The 20,622-nt window shown below is 40.7% G+C and overlaps 1 protein-coding gene across 1 annotated transcript in view; it reads left to right on the forward strand.

Moving 5' to 3' along the window:
* LOC142379108 (glycine receptor subunit beta-like) overlaps positions 1 to 20,002 on the forward strand; it is a 72,425-nt gene extending 52,423 nt beyond the window's left edge. Inside the window, exons 6-11 of the mRNA XM_075464232.1 lie at positions 2,183 to 2,265; positions 6,906 to 7,043; positions 8,883 to 9,035; positions 12,060 to 12,208; positions 16,312 to 16,470; positions 18,846 to 20,002. Coding sequence (XP_075320347.1) covers positions 2,183 to 2,265; positions 6,906 to 7,043; positions 8,883 to 9,035; positions 12,060 to 12,208; positions 16,312 to 16,470; positions 18,846 to 19,139 — 976 coding nt within the window. The 3' untranslated portion in view covers positions 19,140 to 20,002. The remainder of the gene's footprint in view (positions 1 to 2,182; positions 2,266 to 6,905; positions 7,044 to 8,882; positions 9,036 to 12,059; positions 12,209 to 16,311; positions 16,471 to 18,845) is intronic.
* Positions 20,003 to 20,622: the final 620 nt, after the last annotated feature.

A 20,622-nucleotide genomic window follows, 5' to 3' on the forward strand; every position in this document is an offset into this window, starting at 1 on the left:
ATTCTGCATCGTGTGCGTTGGACTCTGTTGTCCATGCTTGGCTGCAAACTGCGGCTGTAAACATTAGAATTCTCCTCCTGCCCCAAACAAAAATGAGTAGACTCTTAAATAAAGTTTGTTGTTTTATTACCACATGAAAAAATATATAAAAACAACATATAAAAAAAAGTAGAACAACAACAAAAACATACGAAGTATACAGTAGATAAAGCAAATGTGCAGGAGAAACCAAAAAAAACCCCTCAGGGCTTGTCAGGGGTCCTCCAACGATAAACATTCTCCATAAATTTAATTTACAGTAATGTGAAGAACAACATAAAGCAAATAGGAAAGAGACAGAGAGAAAAAAGGGTGATATGAAGAAAATATGTGGGTTATGCATTACTCAACTGGACCAATAGAAAGTGAATTATTTGTTTCTTAAATGATTTGATGCTTGTACAATTTCTAAGGTTTTAACGGAAATGAATTCCAAAAGTGCGGAATGACTTTAGCCCATTTAAACTGAGCAGGAAATATACCGCTTTGAAGGGAGAGATTACAGACATTAAAGAAGGAGAGGTTTGATGATCTATGGAAGGCTTGAATTCATCATGACCTGGTGCAGATCATTTCATTTTGTTTACAACATCAGGGCAAAATGAAAAAGAAGAAGGGGGCATGTGTGCACCATTCCCCCTCATCCCTTCATGTCACATATTTTTCTTCTAGCTTCTAGTGAACACGGTAAATATCTTAACCTGCTTAAAGTCAGTATGTTATCACTGTAGCTATGAGAAGTGTCACTTATTAGCATCTTATCAGCAGCAATGCAGAGCCTCTCAGACATCTATAACAGTATGAGGGGTCTATCTCACAGAAGCAACACAAAGTCTGTGTGACCTACATAGGCAATTAAGCAGATTATTCATTTAACCAACTGGCTTAGAACATTCAGGGAAATGGAAGCAAAGTGAGCAATAGAGGCAGAGGAAAAAATACACATTATACACAGATGGGAAATCAAGAAAGAGGCATGTATGGACAGACAGTGAGGGGAGGGGAGGCAGAAGCAGAGCTCCTCTAATTAGACTGTACTGCTGTGTAAATCTCAGGTTGTTCAACAGTTATCTCATGAATGAGAATAACACAGTTATGGTGTATTTTCAAGACATCATGCAAGAACCTGCAACTCCTGACCTTAGTTATAGTATCGACGATATACACAGGTCTTGTTCCCATAGAGACCAAACTGTAGCAGTGTTAAGAGTAAAGAACAAACTGAGCTCATTTCACAGGGGATTTATCTATTGTCACGCCATGAGACTCACGTTTTTAGTTTCATGTTTTAGTTGCGTTTTTGTATTCAGTTTAGGTCCAGGTTTTGATTTTCAGTCCATGTTTAGTTTTTTAGCCATGCCTCAGTTTCCCTGCACTCTGTTTATTAGCTCACTCACTTCACCTGTGTTTTTTCCCTCAGCTGCACTCACTCCCCAATCACTCTCACTCCCTATTTAGTTTCCAGTCTCCCCTCTCAGTTTGCCAGATCTTTGTTGCCATTCATGCCTTTCTTGTTTACTCACCCATGCTACCAGTTTCGCCCATGATAAGTATTTATATATTCTATGCCATGCCTAGTGTTTTTGTTTGTTCTTTTTTCCTCAGCTAGGTTTTTTGATTCCGGCTCAGCCGCGCTTTTAGTTTGAACCTTGTTTTTTGCTTTAAATAAACCCAGTTTTGCTTTTGAAATCCGCATCCGTGTCCTCCCTCCTCATCCACACCTGACATCTATCAATAGAATACCTTCCAACAATAAAAGGGCAACACATGATGTCAGTAAAATAAACTCACAGGGATGTAGACATGGATTTGATCCTTACTACTGAAGGTAGTGATGTCGCAGCAACACATTGGTTTTTCATTCTTTGGCTTCTTCATTTATGTGCACTAATAGGCATTGATGCATGTACATATTGAATATGAAATGACATATTTTCCCTTTGTAGCAGATAATGTAAAACTACATGAAACCTAGCATTACATTTGTTGTACACTGCAGTCCAAAATGAAATGAATTACAGTAGATTCACTGTAAAATACTGACTGACTCTTCTTCTAGTATTTTTACCATTATATGACAGTAATTCTGAAATTCTTCCGCGTGCTTGATGCTGTTTGTGCATGTTTGTGTGTTTTTGTGTAGGCTGTCAGTGACGCTGTCTTGTCCCTTGGATCTGCAACTTTTCCCGATGGACACACAGAAGTGTAAGATGCAACTGGAGAGCTGTAAGTACATACTGCTCATAGATGAGGGGCACCACTGTTGCCTTCTTGTCCAAGATCTTTTCAACTTCCTCTTTCAACACACATATTGGATGTTTTCTGAGACTTAGATTAATTGTAAAAAATAGAATTAAACTGGTGAATGACAGCTTTTATTTTACATCATGGGTAGACCTTATGAATATTATTGTCATTTCAGTTTCTTTTGTAGACTGATTGGTTGATTCCTGCCTTGGATATTCAGTTTAGTTCAATTCAATAATGCTTTATTAATCCTGAAGGGAACTCATATTGCAGCTGTATAAATTGTTATTAAAGATATGCTATTGCTGTTGATAGAGAGCAAAATAAAACCAAATTCAGCTGACAAGCATGTCGAAAGTTAAAGTGGTATCATGGTAAAAATGATCAGAGATCACCACGAATGGATTGGGATGTTGTTTGTATAGTTTGGAGACAACCAAGCTGATGATGTCACACACAGCGTCAGCAGGTTTGGAGCAGAGCGAGAGGACAATGAGCTATTTGATGAACAGTCAGAGATAGATGACAGGCTGTGCAGTTTGAATTGTTCACGTTGTTGTTAACATTGATTCTCTGGTATAATTTCACATAACACACAGTCACACTCTTCCACTCCCACAGCATGTTTTATAATAAGAATGATGACAGTTTAAAAAAAGAAAAAACCCAAAGTTGGCAACTGTGAAATGTTGTCGGACTGTCTCCTACAAATTGTCACAAAATGCAACATTTTGAAGCGCTAAGAACAGTTGAAAGTATGAAAACTGTCGTTTTGTTCAGCTGCGTCTGAGGAGAGGGGCTTCACCGGGGCAGTCTTCAGCAGTGCTGTAGGAGAAGCTGACTGTCAGCAAAGGCAGAAAAAATAGCTAAATGTAGTATACTGATTGCAAATGAATATCTAATTAGTGTCGTACCATTGATGTTAGCAGCAGCTTATTGATATTTTTGTCCACCCCATTCTGTAGTTTGTCGACCACCACAATAACTGGTTGGTTAGCCATAACTTGTTTATCTGGATCTGGAAGTCCCACAGGATCTTAGCTCCATCCTTCTCCACCACCTTTGGTCATATCTCCTGCTTTGACTTTGGGACTTGGCAAAGATGTTCCTGTACACAGTCACACCACCTGGTTATGGTGTTCTACGTATGCCTACCCGTCTGCACCGTGTATCCTGCTACTGTGTGCTGGACTGTCTCAGACTGAGTCCAGTGTGACAGACCCCAGCCTCAGTAGCTCCTGTGTAGCCATGATTGGTGCTTCTATGTCCTCTGTCTTTCAGAACAGCCTTTTCGAGCTACTGAAAGGATATCAGCCACTTCTTCAGTCTGCTGATTGGACATATCGTGTTGAGGCTTGTCCTTGCAGAATATTTTTCTCTTCACTGAGGGAGAGACAGATTTTTTTTTTCAAACACAACTTTATTTGCCACTCCTTCTCTTTGTGTTTGTTTTCTAAAAAAAACCTCCTTGTTCAATACATAAAATATATACATCACTTATAAACATACGCATCACTTATAAACACACGCATGACTTATAAACACACGCATCACTTATAAACACACGCATGACTTATAAACACACGCATCACTTATAAACACACGCATGACTTATAAACACACGCATCACTTATAAACACACGCATGACTTATAAACACACGCATCACTTATAAACACACGCATGACTTATAAACACACGCATCACTTATAAACACACGCATCACTTATAAACACACGCATGACTTATAAACACACGCATCACTTATAAACACACGCATCACTTATAAACATACGCATCACTTATAAACACACGCATCACTTATAAACATACGCATCACTTATAAACATACGCATCACTTATAAACATACGCATCACTTATAAACATACGCATCACTTATAAACATAAACATCACTTATAAATATACACATACACAAGAAAACATAAAGCTACACAAACACATCATAACCTCAGCACATCACCAAACAACAGGTCATTATCTCCCACCTGACACAGCACAGCCTGGGAACACCACATGTTCCCAAATGAGTCTGAGTCCAGCCTGATCCTGGACCTGGAGAGGCCTGAGGGCAGTGGTCCAGGTGAGGACCCGCACAGTCCTTTAGGTCAGAGCTGAGCTGGATGAGGGGGAAGGAGTCCTGTGCGTTAGGTGTGGTTTCCCCTCAGGGGAAGGTGTCCAACATCAGGAGCTCAGGACCACTCAGCCTCTTCCTCCAGTTATCTAGTAGCTGTTGAACCACTCTGTTGGACCTCAAACCCACCTTGGAAGCCAGACCAGTGGAGTCCTGCAGTCGGGGCCCAGCTGGCTCAACCACCTGGCCCAGAGTGGTGACCCCTGCAGCCTGGAACAGAGAGGACAGAGAGGGGCCCGCCCAGGCCGGACAGGCCAGGATTGTCCCGTGGAGGACCGGCTCCTGGAGCAACCAGTGCAGAGAGTCTGCCTGCTTCTGTCTCTCCTTTTTTACCAAGTTCCAGACACTGAAAACATTTTTATAAAAACTAGGAAGAGATGAGCTGTTGAGCTGAGTGCTGTCCATTAAAAATCCAAACCCAGGCCTTTAAAACGCTTCAGGCGAGGAGAGATAATAACCTGGGCGAGCAGAGAGGCTGGAGGGTCCATGCTGCCCACCTGAGCCACAGGGAGGAGGAGACCAGCTTATTATCAGGACTCTGCCTCTGTAGCACATTTAGGGAGCAGCCACCTCCTCTTATTGAGCCAGCCTTTTACTGTTTCAAGGACGTTGTCTCAGTTCCTCCATGTCGTGGTCTCATCCCCCAGGAAGACCCCCAGGTACTTCAGCCCCCCCCCCTTCTTCCAGGTGAGCTCAGCAGACAGGGGGAGCTGGCCCCCCAACCTCTCCCCCACCATCACAGCCTCGCTTTTTCCCCAGTTGGCCAAAACAAAAAAACACAAAGAAGAGTAAAGTAGAGTAAGACAGACGGACGGCCGGACGGACAGATAGATAAATGGATGGATGGATGGATAGATGTAGGAGCTTGCATGCTTATTAATAATTGTAAAGAAGCATATGAGGGCTTTTATATATATTCATATATCAACTGAGGAATGTCTCCAAACTCAGGAAAATGGTGTCACGGGATGATTTGGAGCTGATTATACATGCATTTGTGTCTTCGCGTTTGGACTATTGTAATATTCTGTTTTCTTGTCTGAACAAGAAGGAGCTGTCTCGCCTGCAGTTGGTGCAAAACTCTGCTGCGAGAATTCTGACCCGCTCAAATAGGAGGACTCACATAACTCCTGTTCTTAAAGCTCTTCATTGGCTACCAGTTTCCTCTAGGATAAATTTTAAAATTTTGGTTTTAACTTTCCGAGCATTGCATGGTCAGGCTCCACCCTACATCAAAGATCTGATCCAGTCTTACACCCCAGCTAGGGTTCTGAGGTCTGTGGATCAGAATCTTCTGATGGTGCCACGCACGCGTTTCCGGACCAGAGGAGACCGATCCTTCCAGGCTGTTGCTCCCAGGCTTTGGAACGATCTTCCGCTCTCTCTGCGCTCGATGGAGTCTGTTGACGCCTTCAAAAAGGCAACTTAAGACCTTTGTATTTGTTCAGGTTTCTTCTTAATTTTCTTAATTGTCTTAATTGTCTTAATCTTCTTAATTGTCTTGGGCTGCTATGATTGCCACTGAGTTGCTTTGGCCTTTTTAAACTTATACTTTTATGTACTTCTTAACTGTGTTTTTCTACTGTACCTGTAAAGCGCTTTGTGACCCTGGTCTGCGAAAGGCGCTGTACAAATAAATTACTTACTTACTTATATATATTCATATTAGGGTTTATTGATATGAATAAAATGATCAATAAAAAAAAATCTACAATTACAGGGTACCACCTAATGATGATATGTGTTCATTTGGGGCAGACAAGACATTTACAGAGCAAATGGTCTGGTCCCTGACCTTTACATCCATAATGACATAATTACCAAAGTCAACAAATCACAAATCAATGACTGTAAAAAAAAATGATGCAATGTACAGGACATGGGTGTCCAAAGGTTCAGTTCATAGAGCAAATAAACTGGAGTCAAGTTGACACAACTCTAATACAAGGTAGCAATCAGTGTGTGGGACTTTTCATCAGGATTTGGTTTCTCCGCCTCAAGTCAGAGATTGTGATATTGCTCCATCTACAATTCAGAAGCAAAATTGTTCCTCCATCAGGAGCAGTAACACATCATATTATCTGTCTTCCTTCAACAGGTAGATTCCGATTTACAAACAGTCAAACGCAGGAGTAAGAATGGGTGAGGATTGACCCAGTAGTTTTTCTTACTTGTATGACGTCATGGTCGTATCATGGTCGTCTCTCTAAGCCCCTGAGTGAGTTTCTGCCAATGAAGGGTCAAGGTTATAGTTAAATACATCATATCAAGGTGTGAATATCAGGGCAAACACGCACACAGCTACAGGCTACAGTTTGGACATTACAAACAAGTTCATGAGAAGTGGACCACATTAAGTCATTGTCATAGTGTAGAAATTATGAAGAAAAAGAAAAAGACCTGTTTTAATAACACTATTGTTGCAGAAAATTTGGACTGACAATGTATTTTTTTAATTTTTTTTAGTTGGCTATACCACCAGTGATCTTGTGTTCATGTGGCAGTCAGACCCAGTGCAAATGGATGAGATTGCTCTCCCACAGTTTGACATCAAACAAGAGGACATCAGATATGGAAACTGCACAAAGTACTACCAAGGCACAGGTTAGTCTTCACCATTTTACATGATGCTTAACCTTACAAATATTTTATATTACACCATCACCATCACTAACGTTTGGGTGTATTTTAGCCCATATAATATACCCCCGAAAATATTTTAAAACACAACAATGTAAATAATAAAAACGTAAACATCATTGGATGTTGTGTAATGGGCCTATATTGTATTCCAAATTGCTGAAGTGAAATTAAAAGAAAGAATAATGTTTAGATAACAAATTATAAGAAATAAAGCACCGAAAAGTGTATCTATACATAAATAGTCTGCGCTTATAACTCCTTTTAACCTTAGGTTCTACAAAGCACATTACAATGTGTTTCATATTCACACATTAACGCAAACATTCATATTTTCATGCGTTCTACATATGCAGTGTCTCTTTCTGTGCAATTACACACTGATGAGCATATTGAAGGTAACGTATGCAGGGTCAAATTCGGGATTCAGTGTCTTGACCAGGAACGCTTCGGCACAAGGAGGTGCTGAGGATCAAATCCCAGACTGGAAGGTGACCACTCTAAGCCGTGAGCCACAGCTCAGGGGGTATTCACCCCCTTTGCTTTGAAGCCCTATATTTACTTTTTTATATATTTATCTATACTTTCACTTACCTTTAGGAGTGACAAAATGAATTCAGTTAAATTGCATGAAGTCTGATTTTCACATGATCTCAGAATATTTACTCTCATTGTGACAAACCCCAGAGTCTACAACACTGCCAAGCAAGTAGCATAATGAAGACCAGAGATACCCAAAAAGGTCAGGGAAAAACCTCCGCAGAAGTTCAGATTAGTGTTGGGCTATGAAACACTGAGAGAAATTCTGAATGTTTCTCAGTTCACCATTAAGCTCATGATCAGAGAATTGCAGAGAGTATTAAAAGAGTATCAAAATGTGTTTCTGAACAGGATTACCAACCATGCCTTTAAGTCAAGTCAAATTCATTTGTATAGCACATTTCATGTGCAAAACAATTCAATAAAATAAAATAAAAGCTTTGCAGCAGGGAGTGTAAGAAGCATTAAAAATACATAAAAGAATATAAAGAGAAACAAATAAAATAATTTAACTGAATTTAAAAACAAGCAACAGTCCAGATAAGTTCAAAGATATCGTGCAGATTTCATGCATAGACACATGAGAACAGAAATGTCCAGCAGGGCTGGAGACGGGAGCACTCCGCAGTCCCGGACGTCCAGTAAAGCAGCCCGGCAGTAGGTTGGCTGGCAGGCGATGGACGATCTGCCGGCTAAGCACCAGTTAACCCGGCTGGATAGAATTAGCCACACGAGTAGTACCAGTGTCCTCTTCCTCCCGATCACTCCACATTCATGCTGCATGCGGTCCCAAGCACACCTCACAGTCGGCAGATATTTTGCACAGTCCATTTTTTGATAAACAATGAACAGACAATGATCGATAAATAAAAGACGTAAAGAACCAACAAACAAATGAAATTGCAGCAAAAGCCCTCCTCCGTGTCCCCCGCAGAGCAGCGCCATCACAATTCCTTAGAATTTGATTTAAATGTGCTCGCTTCACAGTAATATGACAAGCTATACTATAAATTAAGTTGGTTTATGGTGTTTCAGCGTCAGGGGTACCTGCCCCTTTAATGTGTCTATCAGGTCTTGACTTGCAGGATGGAACACAACATTGTACCATATAACATGATATATCAAAATGATAAATGAAATCTCAAAACAAAAAATAAGGCAAAGGTGTAGAATCGCATAGACCTATGAAACTGTTAGGGATAAACTGTTGTCCAGAGAATTTTGTGATGTGTCATAACTGTCTCCTTATGTCTCTGTCTTTAGGATACTACACATGTGTCGAGGTGATTTTTACATTACGTCGGCAGGTTGGTTTCTATTTGATGGGAGTTTATGCTCCAACTCTATTGATTGTTGTTCTGTCCTGGTTATCGTTCTGGATCAACCCCGATGCCTCAGCTGCAAGGGTGCCACTGGGTTAGTACCAATACATATTGTTGAATTTATTTACACTCAAGTATACAGTGTTCAAGTGTTTACAGATTTTAGATTACAGTATATGATGCAATACACAGGTACCAGAATCCCCGTTTTGTTGGTGTTTGCACAGCTACACAGCTGCTCCTTTATTCCAGAATAGGGTTTATAAAAAAATCAACATCCCCCTCAGAATCTTTCACCTGAAAACAATTACAATTCTTAACACCTCTCTACAGTGCTGACCTTCTGATTTGATCTGCTCTATGAGACCTGTCTCGCAAGAAAAGCATCTGTAGTGTCCGGATATTTGAAAGTTCCATGGCTTGCTTTTCCACAATTTCTGGTTTATCTGCTATGTGAAAAAGAAGTATTATCACCTTAAACATCACCCAAAGCTCTAAAAAAACAAAACAAGCAGGTATAAGGATGTTTCAGTATTTTTATTTAGAAGGAACTTGTTTTATGCAGTCATTTCAGACTATTTTTCTACACCCTTTTCACACATGTGAGTAAAAGAAAGGGTTTCCTTTTATGGTCAAATTCCCTAGGCAGTACACCCCAGTTAAAGCATGCACATTATCCCCTGAGACTGAATTAACTTTGAAAGTTTTTGCACCGCAAGGAACATTGAATCACCACCACCACCACAGGACTTGAATTTCTTGATATCGTCAAGAAATTGTGCTTTTGAGGGCAAGTTTTTCCTGGCCTGCTACACAGTCATTAATCCATTTTGATTTGATCGCTGCACTTCACGGACAACAGTTTTATGTTCAAGCCCATTCACCCATCCAGATATTTAAATCCAGGTGGTCCCATCACTTCCATGGCCACAGGTGTATAAATCCAAGCACCTCAGCATGCAGACTGCTTCTACAAACATCTGTGAAAGAATGTTTCGCTCTCAGGAGCTCAGTGAATTCCAGCATGGTACCATGATAGGATGCCATCTGTGCAACAAGTCCAGTGGTGAAATTTCCTCTCTGCTAAATATTCCACAGTCAGCTGTCAGTGGTGTTATAACACAGTGGAAGTGATTGGGAACGACAGCAGCTCAGCCAGGAAGTGGTCGGCCACATAAAATGACAGAGCGGGTCAGAGGATGCAGAGGCTCATAGTGCTCAGAGGTCGCCAACTTTCTGCAGAGTCAGTCGCTACAGACCTCCAACCTTCATGTGGCCTTCAGATTAGCTCAGGAACAGTGTGTAGAGAGCTTCATGGAATGGGTTTCCATGGCAACTGCATCCAAGCCATACATCACCAAGTGCAATGCAAAGCGTCGGATGCAGCGGTGTAAAGCACGCCGAATGGCCACTGTGAAAAACAAATGAAAAAAAGAAAAGTCTGCTCATGACTCAGGGCTTTCATGCATTTCCAAAAGTGGACCTTCTCACAGTTGACCTACTGATGGAAATATTCGGCAGGGTGGAGACATGGCTCTCATCCATAAGGTCACTGTGGGCGTTCAGAATGGCCAAACCTGTTTCTCCTGCTTCATGGAGCTGCGCAGGCTAAAGCATAGATCTATGCATCCATTATGATAAAGAGAGACACATTTAGTTTCAGTTCACATGCTTTCTCTTTTTAAAGAGTAATGCAGTGGGTAGGGAGGCTGACGGGGTGGGAGGGGGTGTGGCGCACCCCCCGCACCTCTAGTTTCCGACATCTATGGGTAGGAGTTTGCTCATTCAACATAAAATTTAAATTAGGATTATACGCATCTCTCTTGACACCGCTAAGGCACACCTGGTCCTGGCATAATGGCACAAAAAAGTCATTACATAGCTTTCACTCCAGGCTGAAAACTACTTTCTATACACAGCACCTCATCAGAGCAAACTGCATGAACCAGTTCTTAAACACTTTGTGTGTATATCAAGTCTTGTGTAGTATTTTATTGTAGGTTAACCTTTACACACATTAGACACAGAGACTTTTTTTTTTTTTATACAATTTTATTTTTTACTTTGTCATGATATGTGTCCAGTCTGAACAAAGCCCAGTGCATTACAATAAACTCCAACACAGACTGGAGAACAAAAACAAACAAGTTTCTTCCTTTCTCCACATCACAACATTTTTCCCTCCACCCGTTCCTCCCCACACACTCACACGTGTGCCCCCCCACCCCACCCCACCCATCCACACCCAGTCACCCCACATATCCATACCTCCATGCATAATCCCCCCCCAATCCCCACCACATACACACCAATACCACACACACCCATACCACAGACACAGACACCCCCCCCCCCACACACACACACACCCACACAAACACACACAAACACACATTCAGGGTTTCCACTCAGACGCTCCCAGACACCGCCTTACTACTTGCCACTGAAATGACAATGCTTCATATAAGCAATTCCACACTTTTTTGAACTGTTGCTTTTTGTTATTTTCTTCATATATGGTTCCTTCAATACTTAAATAATGTTTCAACACACGCTTCCATTCATAAAGTGAAGCTGCTACAGGGTTCTTCCAATGTTTTAAAATAAGTTTTTTATAAATCAGGGAACAAAAACATATCTGCCAACCTAATGGGTATCTTACCTGTTCTGTATTGTGAAGGATGCATAACTGAGGTGTGAGATTAATTGTAGCTCTGCACACCGTATTAATCAATTTTTCTATCTCCATCCAAACCTGGTTAATTGCTGGACATTCCCAAAAGGCATGTATTAATGTATCTTCCTCTGTAAGGCATTTTATACAAAGAGCAGAAGAAGAGGGATCAAATTTGTGCACCTTAGATCTCGTATAGTATATTCTTGTCATTAGTTTGTATTGAATGAGGCGTAGATTTTCATTAGTAGTGATACTATGTGTTACTTGTAAACACTCCTTCCATTTTACCTTTGAATCAGTGATCCCAAGGTCATTATTCCAGTTCCAGACACAGAGACTTGTTTGACACATTTTTATAGGTGTAGTTGTCACAAATCTCTCTTAGGTGGAATTTATTACCCAGCTGTTTTTGTCCATGTCTACCCTTCTCTACTTCTCTAGGTATTTTATCTGTACTGTCTCTGTCCAGTGAAAGTATGCTCTTGGCTTCAGAGCTACCAAAGGTCTCATATGTAAAGGCCATTGACATCTGGCTCATTGCCTGTCTGCTCTTTGGGTTTTCATCCCTGGTGGAATATGCTGTGGTTCAGGTCAGTAATTACACACAGACACAAACACTGTGCATACAACCTATGTATTAAAAGGAAAAAGCAGCAGTGAAAAAAACTCACCTTTTTCAAGCATAAAACCATGTTTTTTTTTAACAATATATTTATTGTTTTTAACAAATAAAATATACAGGAACAGTATTATTATAAACATCCCTCCTTCCCCAACCCTAAACAGTAAACACATTCAAGGAAAGAAAGAAAAACAAAAAACAAACAAAACAGTAGAAATGAAAATGAAATAAAAACACAAAATCAACAGTGGTTCTGTTTATCTATAAGAGGCATGCCAGCCTCCACAAAAGCCGCCAATCAAATTCACTCATTAACTTCAGTCTGATCACTTTCCAGGAACTGCATAAAAGTGTCCCATATCTCTGTGAACTTATTCAGTTTCCCTTTGGCAACATAAGTTCATTTCTCCAGTGTCAAACATGAATCCGTTTCCCATAACCACATTCCAGGTGTAGGGCTGTCCATACTTTTCCACCTCAATGCAATCACTCTCCTAGTCTGAAGTAAGGATAGATCAATCATGGGTGCAGTTTTGTGGCCCGGTGTAAAGTGGTCAGGATAAATATATAATAAACAGAGTTTTGCCTCAAGTTGAACCACCATATTAGCCATACGTGAAATCATATAGGTTACATCTTTCCAAAATGACTGGATTTTTTGGCATTCCCACATGCAGTGCAGCAGAGTACCAACATTATCACTACATTTAGTACAGCTGTCAGGAATGTTGGGGTTGTAGCGATGTAGTTTTACAGGTGTCACATATGTTCTGAATAGCCACTTGTATTGTATGAGTTTTAGTGCTGTGTTTATAGTCTTCGTTTGTGCCTTTAAACAAGCATTTCCCCACTCATTTTCTGTAATGTTTACTTCTAAGTCATCTCTCCATGCATTGAGTCTACAGTGGGAGTTGTCCTTCGATTTGGATCGTAACATACCATACAATACTGACAGCTGACCATCCTTATTACTAACAATAAACTCCTCTATAGCTGACATGGAAGGTCTATCCAGGGAATGAGTCTGTGATTTTATGAAGCTCCTTAACTGCAAGTATTTAAAGAAGTGATTTCTAGGTATACCATATTTACAGACCAGTTGATCAAAGGTCATTAGATTCCCGTCTATGTATAGGTCAATTATTTTACATAAACTTCTGTTAGCCCATTGTTTAAATCCACCATCTGCTCTACCAGGTACAAAGTTATCATTACCCCATATTGGGGAGAACTGAGAGTTTGGGTGCATCCCCTGTATAGGCATGAACCCCATGCCTATACAGAGAGGGTATTCTTAACAAATGGGGTTTTTGTTGGCTTCTTAAGTTTTTTAACACGAGTAGAATACAAATATGACTGAAGAGGTAGACCTGATATTGTAGTACGTTCAATAGTTAGCCATGCTGGAGGATCAGAAACAGAGAAATAAAACATTGCTGTACGCAGCTGTGCTGCCAAGTAATACCATTGTAGATTAAGGACTTGAAGTCCACCGCCATCTTGGGGAAGATACAATAGGGAGAGCCGTAGTCTTGGAAGCCTGTTGCTCCATATAAAATTTGAGAACAGCTTTCTGAGTTTACAACAAAAGGATTGTGAAAGTGGGAGTGGAATAGATTGAAATAAATGAAGAAATTTGGGAAAAATTGACATTTTAAGAACATTAATGCGGCCTAACATGGAGATGGGCATAGGCATCCATCTATTCAGAGATTCAGTAACGGACTTTACTAAAGGATTATAATTAGAAGTAACAATATTTTATATTTCTGGAACAATATTGACCCCCATGTATGTATAACCCTTTTGAGAAGCTGAGAAGGACGTGATAATCTGTGGGTTTTTTCTCTCATTTCTATTAAAAAACAAAATGGTGGATTTGGAGTTGTTAACCTTATATCCAGAGATTTTCCCAAAATATTCTATTAGACCAACTAGTGTTGGTATGGATGATGCCAGATTGGACAAATAAATAATAATATCATCTGCAAAGAGTGAAATCATATGCTCTGTTTCTTCTATTTTAACCCCTAGGATTCTTGGATGTTGCTGGATGGCCAGGGCTAGTGGCTCAATAGCAAACAAAAATAAGAGAGGGGACAGGGGGCAGCCTTGTCATTTGCCTGTGTGTAATCTTAATGTTTGGGATATCTTGTTGACACTATCTCAGCTGTTGGATTTGTATATAGGAGCTTCAACCATTTAAGATAACTGTCGCCCAATCCAAATGTTGCCAGGACCTCCATCAGGTATTTCCATTCAATCCTGTCGAAGGGCTTTTCGGCATCCAGCGACAGGATTGCGGTATCTTTAGCATCACACTTTTCATATAATATATTTAATACTCTGCGTATATTATGAAATGTTTGGCGTCTTAGAATAAAACCATTCTGGTCATTCGGGATCAGGGATGAAACATACTTCTCTAGCCTCCTTGCTAAGGCTTTACAGAGTATTTTTGTGTCGCGACACATTAGGGATAGAGGATGATAAAATCCCCTTTCTGTAGGTGGTTTGCCAGGCTTAGGGACCAGGGTGATTAGTGCAGTTCGTAGGGATGGGAGTAGGATTCCTGACTCATATGCTTCCTCAAACATTTCTAGCAGAGGGGGGAGCAATTTATCTGGGAACAATTTATAGATTTCTATAGGGATCCCATCCGGACCTGGGGTCTTTCCACTTTTCATATTCCGCACAGCTGACATTTCATCGACCGTTAAACGTTTGTCCAGTTTAGTCTTATTCTTTCTATTCAGCGTTTCCGCTGAATAGTCTGGATAGAATCGGACACTGTAGTTTTCAAACTGCACTTCTCCCAGTCTTCGGGCTGCTCGCATAACTTTTTCTTTTTCTCTATAGTTGAGAAATTTCATAATCACCACTCTTGGTTTTGAATACTGGCCAGCGATAAGTCGTCCTATCCTGTGCGCTCTCTCGGTAAATGGTAAATGGACTGTACTTGTATAGCGCTTTTCTAGTCTAGCTGACCACTCAAAGCGCTTCTAACTACATGCCACATTCACCCATTCACACACACTCATACAGCACGTCTATGCCTATACACACACTACGTGCTTTCTAATCATTCACACACACATTCATACACCGATGGATTTATCGGTAGGCAACGTGGGGTTCAGTGTCTTGCCCAAGGACACTTCGACATGTAGCCCGGGGAAGCCGAAGTCGAACCACCGACCTTCCGATTGGTGGGCGACTGCTCTTCCTTCTGAGCTACAGCCGCCAGTCGGTGACGGGAAAGGTATCCATGCCAAGAGCTTTTGGTAGCCATCCTTCTAAAAAAGCACACGTCTTGACCCTCAGCTCTTTCAGGGAGGCCGATGACTGTTAAATTGTTGCTACGTCCTCTATTTTCCTGCTCTTCGACTCTCGTTTCCAATGTGGTACATTTCTCTGTCAGCTTTTTAATAGTGCTGTGCATAGCGTGTTAATCATCCTCAGCCTTCCCAATTCTGTCTTTGGTTTCTGTTACCCTCTTAGCTTGGCTTTGTAGCCCACTCTTGAGACCACTTTTTCCTGCCAGTACATCATCGAATTTTTCTGAGAAGTCCTTTTTCATCGAGCGTATGGCGCTGAGGACTTCAGTGCCGGCCCCATCAACTGCTGCAGCGTCCATCTTGTCCTCTTTGCTAGTAGCAGATGGGCTAGCAGTAGCTTGCAGAGTAGAAGCTGGTGTTTTCGATGTTGCTGAGCTCAGCTGAGCCGTTTTCTGAGATTTCCCAACCATGGTGTTGTCTGGTGTTCTATCATTTCAGGAGCCTCATCAAAGCGCGTCTCACCAGCACAACGCCATAACCTTAAAACCATGATTTATCTACAAAATAGATTAAATATGGCCTGATGGTGTAGTTCAAATGGTTTTATATTATTATTACAATTATTATTTGATGTGTAAAGAACAATGAATTTATTAAAGTAAATGTACAAGTAGAAATACAAAGACTATAAGTCATGTACCTGAATAAGAGTAAGACAACAAGAAACACGTCTACATTAACTAACTGCTGAAATCCACATCTGTTCTCTTGATCTTTCATTATTGCTCCGTAGGTGATGCTGAATAGTCCCAAACGAATTGAGGAGGAGAAAGCCAAAATGATCACCAAGGAAAAAGCTTTGCAAGAAAAAGAAGGAAAGAAGCCTTCAAGTAAATCCAACAACACAGTCAATGGGACAGGTGGAACACCGATACACGTCAACACTCTGCAGGTGAACACAACTTTCCAGCAGCATTTGTGAACATATTTATTTCTCTTAAAGCAGCATGAAAAGGTTTTTATGGTGGAAAAAAAGGTATTTTTCAAAGAAATTTGTTACTTTCAAATTAATGTATTTTGGAAATTAGGCCATCTTTTAACAGATTAGCCATTCACATCATGTGTCCAAAGTTCTGCATTTTTTTTTTTAAATCATTGTAGGTTGATATGGGAGTTAGAGAGGCACTGTGTCCCGGGAGGATTGATGCTGTTTAGCTGTTCAAAAAAAGTTTAAAAGAAAAAAAAGAAAACTCCTTATTTTTTACTTGCAGCTGATGGTATTTTTCCTTTTGTCAAGAACAAAATTATGCTTATAAAACTGTTATGGCTTCATGTTTCATTAGGAATGCAACACTGTCATGACAATGACAATAATAAGTAGGCAGAGTATGCCCTATAATACCACACTCAGCCGCGGCTATTCACAGACGACAGGGGAAGCCGGGCAGCCTCTCCCATTCTCTGGCGAAATTGCTACATCTTCAATGTTAAATTGACGATAAAACAGTTATTGACAAAACACAAGATATGCCCAATACTGCATTTACTTTCATAACTACAACATGTTGTCCTGTAGCTTAATGAAGTGATTTGTTCTGAAATCGCCGCCGTTCACTGAGGAAATCATGTTATGAAGCCCCCACTAACAGCCAGGCTTCCGAGCCGAGGGCTGCCCGGCTTCAGGAGGGGGCGGGAGAGTCAAGTTTTTTTCTACAATTCTAGGTCATCATTGGCTAAATCGACAAAAACTTATCACTTCCGAGGCAGCCCGGCGTCTCTCAAATCAAATCAAATTTATTTATATAGCACATTTCATGTACAAACAATTCAAAGTGCTTTACATAAAATAAAAGCATTGCAGCAGGGAGTGGAAGAAGCGTTAAAAATACATAAAAGAATATAAAGAGAAACAAATAAAATAATTCAAATGAATATAAAAACAGGCAACAGTCTAGATAAGTTAAAAGATATTTCATGCATAGACATATGAGAAAAGAAATGTTTTTAACCTGGATTTAAAAATGTCTCCATTTGGTGAAAGTTTAATCTCCACTGGCAGTTTGTTCCACTTGTTTGCAGCATAACAGCTAAATGCTGCTTCTCCATGTTTAGTCTGGACTCTGGACTGGACCAGCTGACCTGAGTCCTTGGATCTAAGAGCTCTGCTGGGTTTATATTCTCTGAACATATCACAGATGTATTTTGGGCCTAAACCGTTCTGGGATTTGTAAACCATCAGCAGGCTTTTAAAATCTATTCTGTGACTGACTGGAAGCCAGAGTAAAGATTTTAAAGCTGCTGTGATGTGTTCAGATCTCTTAGTCCGGGTTAAAACTCCAGCAGCAGCGTTCTGGATGAGCTGCAGATGTTTAATGCTCTTTTTGGGAAGTCCAGTTAAAAGAGCGTTACAGTAATGGAGTCTACTGGAGATGAATGCATGGATGAGTTTCTCCTGGTCTTTCTGGGAGAGGAAACCTTTAATTCTGTTGACGTTTCTGAGATGGTAAAAAGCTGCCTTGGTGACAGCTTTGATGTGGCTGCTGAAAGTCAGATCTGAGTCTATCAACACTCCGAGGTTACCAACTTGGTCAGTGATTGTAAGGTCCCGAGTCTCAAGATATTTACCAACGCTGACCCTCTTCTCTTTGCTACCAAACAGAATGATCTCAGTTTTGTCTTAATTTAATTGTAGAAAATTCTCTGGGGGTAGATTAGACGTGGGCGTGTCAATATGAGGGGCTGTGTCGTGATGATTGGAGTTAGTGTTTGTCCATCATGAGAGATGTTGTGGCAGCCGAACTTTTAAGCGGGGAGAAGCACGCTGGAACTTCAGTCCCAAAGCGGATACGAAAGAGACTGGTTGTCTGTGAAAGTGGTGTAATACTTTTAGTTGTTTCTTTCCAGAATTCATGCAGCCCATTCACAAATGTTACCTTTTTTAAGAATACTTACCACCACCATCAAACTCTAAGTATTCATTATGACAGGGAAAAATGCTCCACAGATTCTGATCCAGCCATTTACAGGTCTTAGATTCCATCATACTTGATTTTGGCCTTGCTGTGTGAATTTTCAAAGTCTATACCTTCTTTCTGTGTATTTGCTGGGCATACTTGTCATACTACACACAGCTATGTTATAACTAATTCTTTTTAACTTTGCTATCTTCTGCTTTGGGATGGCACGAGCCACTACAACCCTGAACGCGTAATATGGGCTTCCCCTGTTTTAAAAGTCAGCAGCCGCCACTGACCACACTGTATCTTTCAGACTGGTTAGAAGATAACCTGGAAACATGATTTCACATTTTTCTCTTTCCTTTTACAGGTGGTGGAAAATCGCTGTAAGAAAGTTTGCACCTCCAAGTCGGACCTTCGCTCCAATGACTTCAGCATTGTGGGATCTTTGCCCAGAGACTTTGAACTTTCCAACTTTGACTGTTATGGTAAACCAGTTGAAGTTACAGGAGCCCTCAAGTCCCAGAACAAAGCCAACAAGAAACCCCCGCCACCCAAACCTGTCATACCTGCTGCTGCTAAACGCGTTGATCTTTATGCAAGAGCCCTCTTCCCCTTCTCCTTCCTCTTCTTCAATGTTGTTTACTGGTCAGTCTATCTGTGAGACAGGGAGAGAGAAAGCAGGATGAAAATAAAGTGGTTTGTATCCTAATATGCTGACTATACTGAACTGACAAATGACATGTCAAATTCCAAAATTGAACTCTGTACTGGTCTTCCCAACATTTCAGAGCCATGTGTGGAAAGCTGCAATAACTGCCGTGGTCCATGGGAGTAACTGTAAAATATCACAACCAAAAAACCGATGTTTGCTTAGCTCCCCTTTCTGCCCGTGCATTAGGTAGGGACTGCATGTGTGTTTGTGTGTTAAAGGGCATTGTGCTTTCAGTAAATTAAACCCGCCTGGGAGTACATCAATACCTCTACCCTTTTACTGGTAGCACCCTATAAAATATATAGAACTATAAAAATGGCTAATATTATCTACTATATAACAAATTAAGAGCCATAAGAACATGCAAAGAAGAAATAAATAAATGAACAATACAAAAAAATACATTTGTCTTTAATTATTTTATGTTGTTGCATCACTCTTATTTGGAATGTAAAAATATTATTGGATATTATTGATCCCCTATCGGTTCAGTGGTTGTAAAAAACAGGAATTTGATGGTTTTTTTGTTTTGTTTTTCTTTCAGACCTGTAAATGTGATTTGGCTATAATTTCCCTCTTCATCCTTACTAGTTAGGAAATGCAATGCGACTAAACTGCCATGTGTGCAACCTCTTGCTATCAGTGTTCAGGGCCTTTAAGACATTTACTTTCCATCAATGTGACATTGACTGAATATGTCTGTGTCATGTCTGAATTACCACCCCTCTGCACACAGTGGTTGATTCAGTTTGCAGCTGTTCAAGAAATGAGACAGATGTCTTATTAAATGAATAAATGACAGTGCTTTCCTCCTCTGTTTTATCAAACTAGTTGTTTTTTCTGTGTTTGAACCAAATGAAACAGAGTAGATTGTTTGAAAGGGTTTGAGCTGCAGTTTCTCCTCTTTCACCCACCAGCCTTTTTTAATACAATCCTGTGTGTTTGTTAGATTGGTATGAATGTTAATGGCAAAACAAGCTGTTGTTATTAAGGACTTGCAGTTTGTGGTGGTGCGGCTTCTATGAAAAACAGCAGGGATGGTGGAGACGATGTCCATAGTGAAGTAAAACATCACCTTTTTCTGCAGTTGATAACAACTACCTCCTGTGGAGGTTTTCTGGGCACATCCAACTGGGAGGAGGACCAGGGGCAGACCCAGGACCCACTGGAGAGATTATATGTCCTTTCTAGCCTGGGGACGCTTCGGGATCCCCCAGGAGGAGCTGGAGAGTGCCGCTGGGAAGAGGTATGTCTGGATTTCTCTTCTGGATCTGTTGCCTCTGTGACCCAACCTTGGATAAGCGGATGAGAATGGATGGATGGATGGATGGAGATAATAAATAAGTGGCCTAACACAGACACACACACACTTTCCTGTCTGACCAGCAAGATGCGGACCAAAGGGGGTCTATGCCACAATTCAACAGGAGGT

The sequence above is a fragment of the Odontesthes bonariensis genome, chromosome 4 (assembly GCF_027942865.1).
Source record: "Odontesthes bonariensis isolate fOdoBon6 chromosome 4, fOdoBon6.hap1, whole genome shotgun sequence".
Classification (NCBI taxonomy): Eukaryota; Metazoa; Chordata; class Actinopteri; order Atheriniformes; family Atherinopsidae; genus Odontesthes; species Odontesthes bonariensis.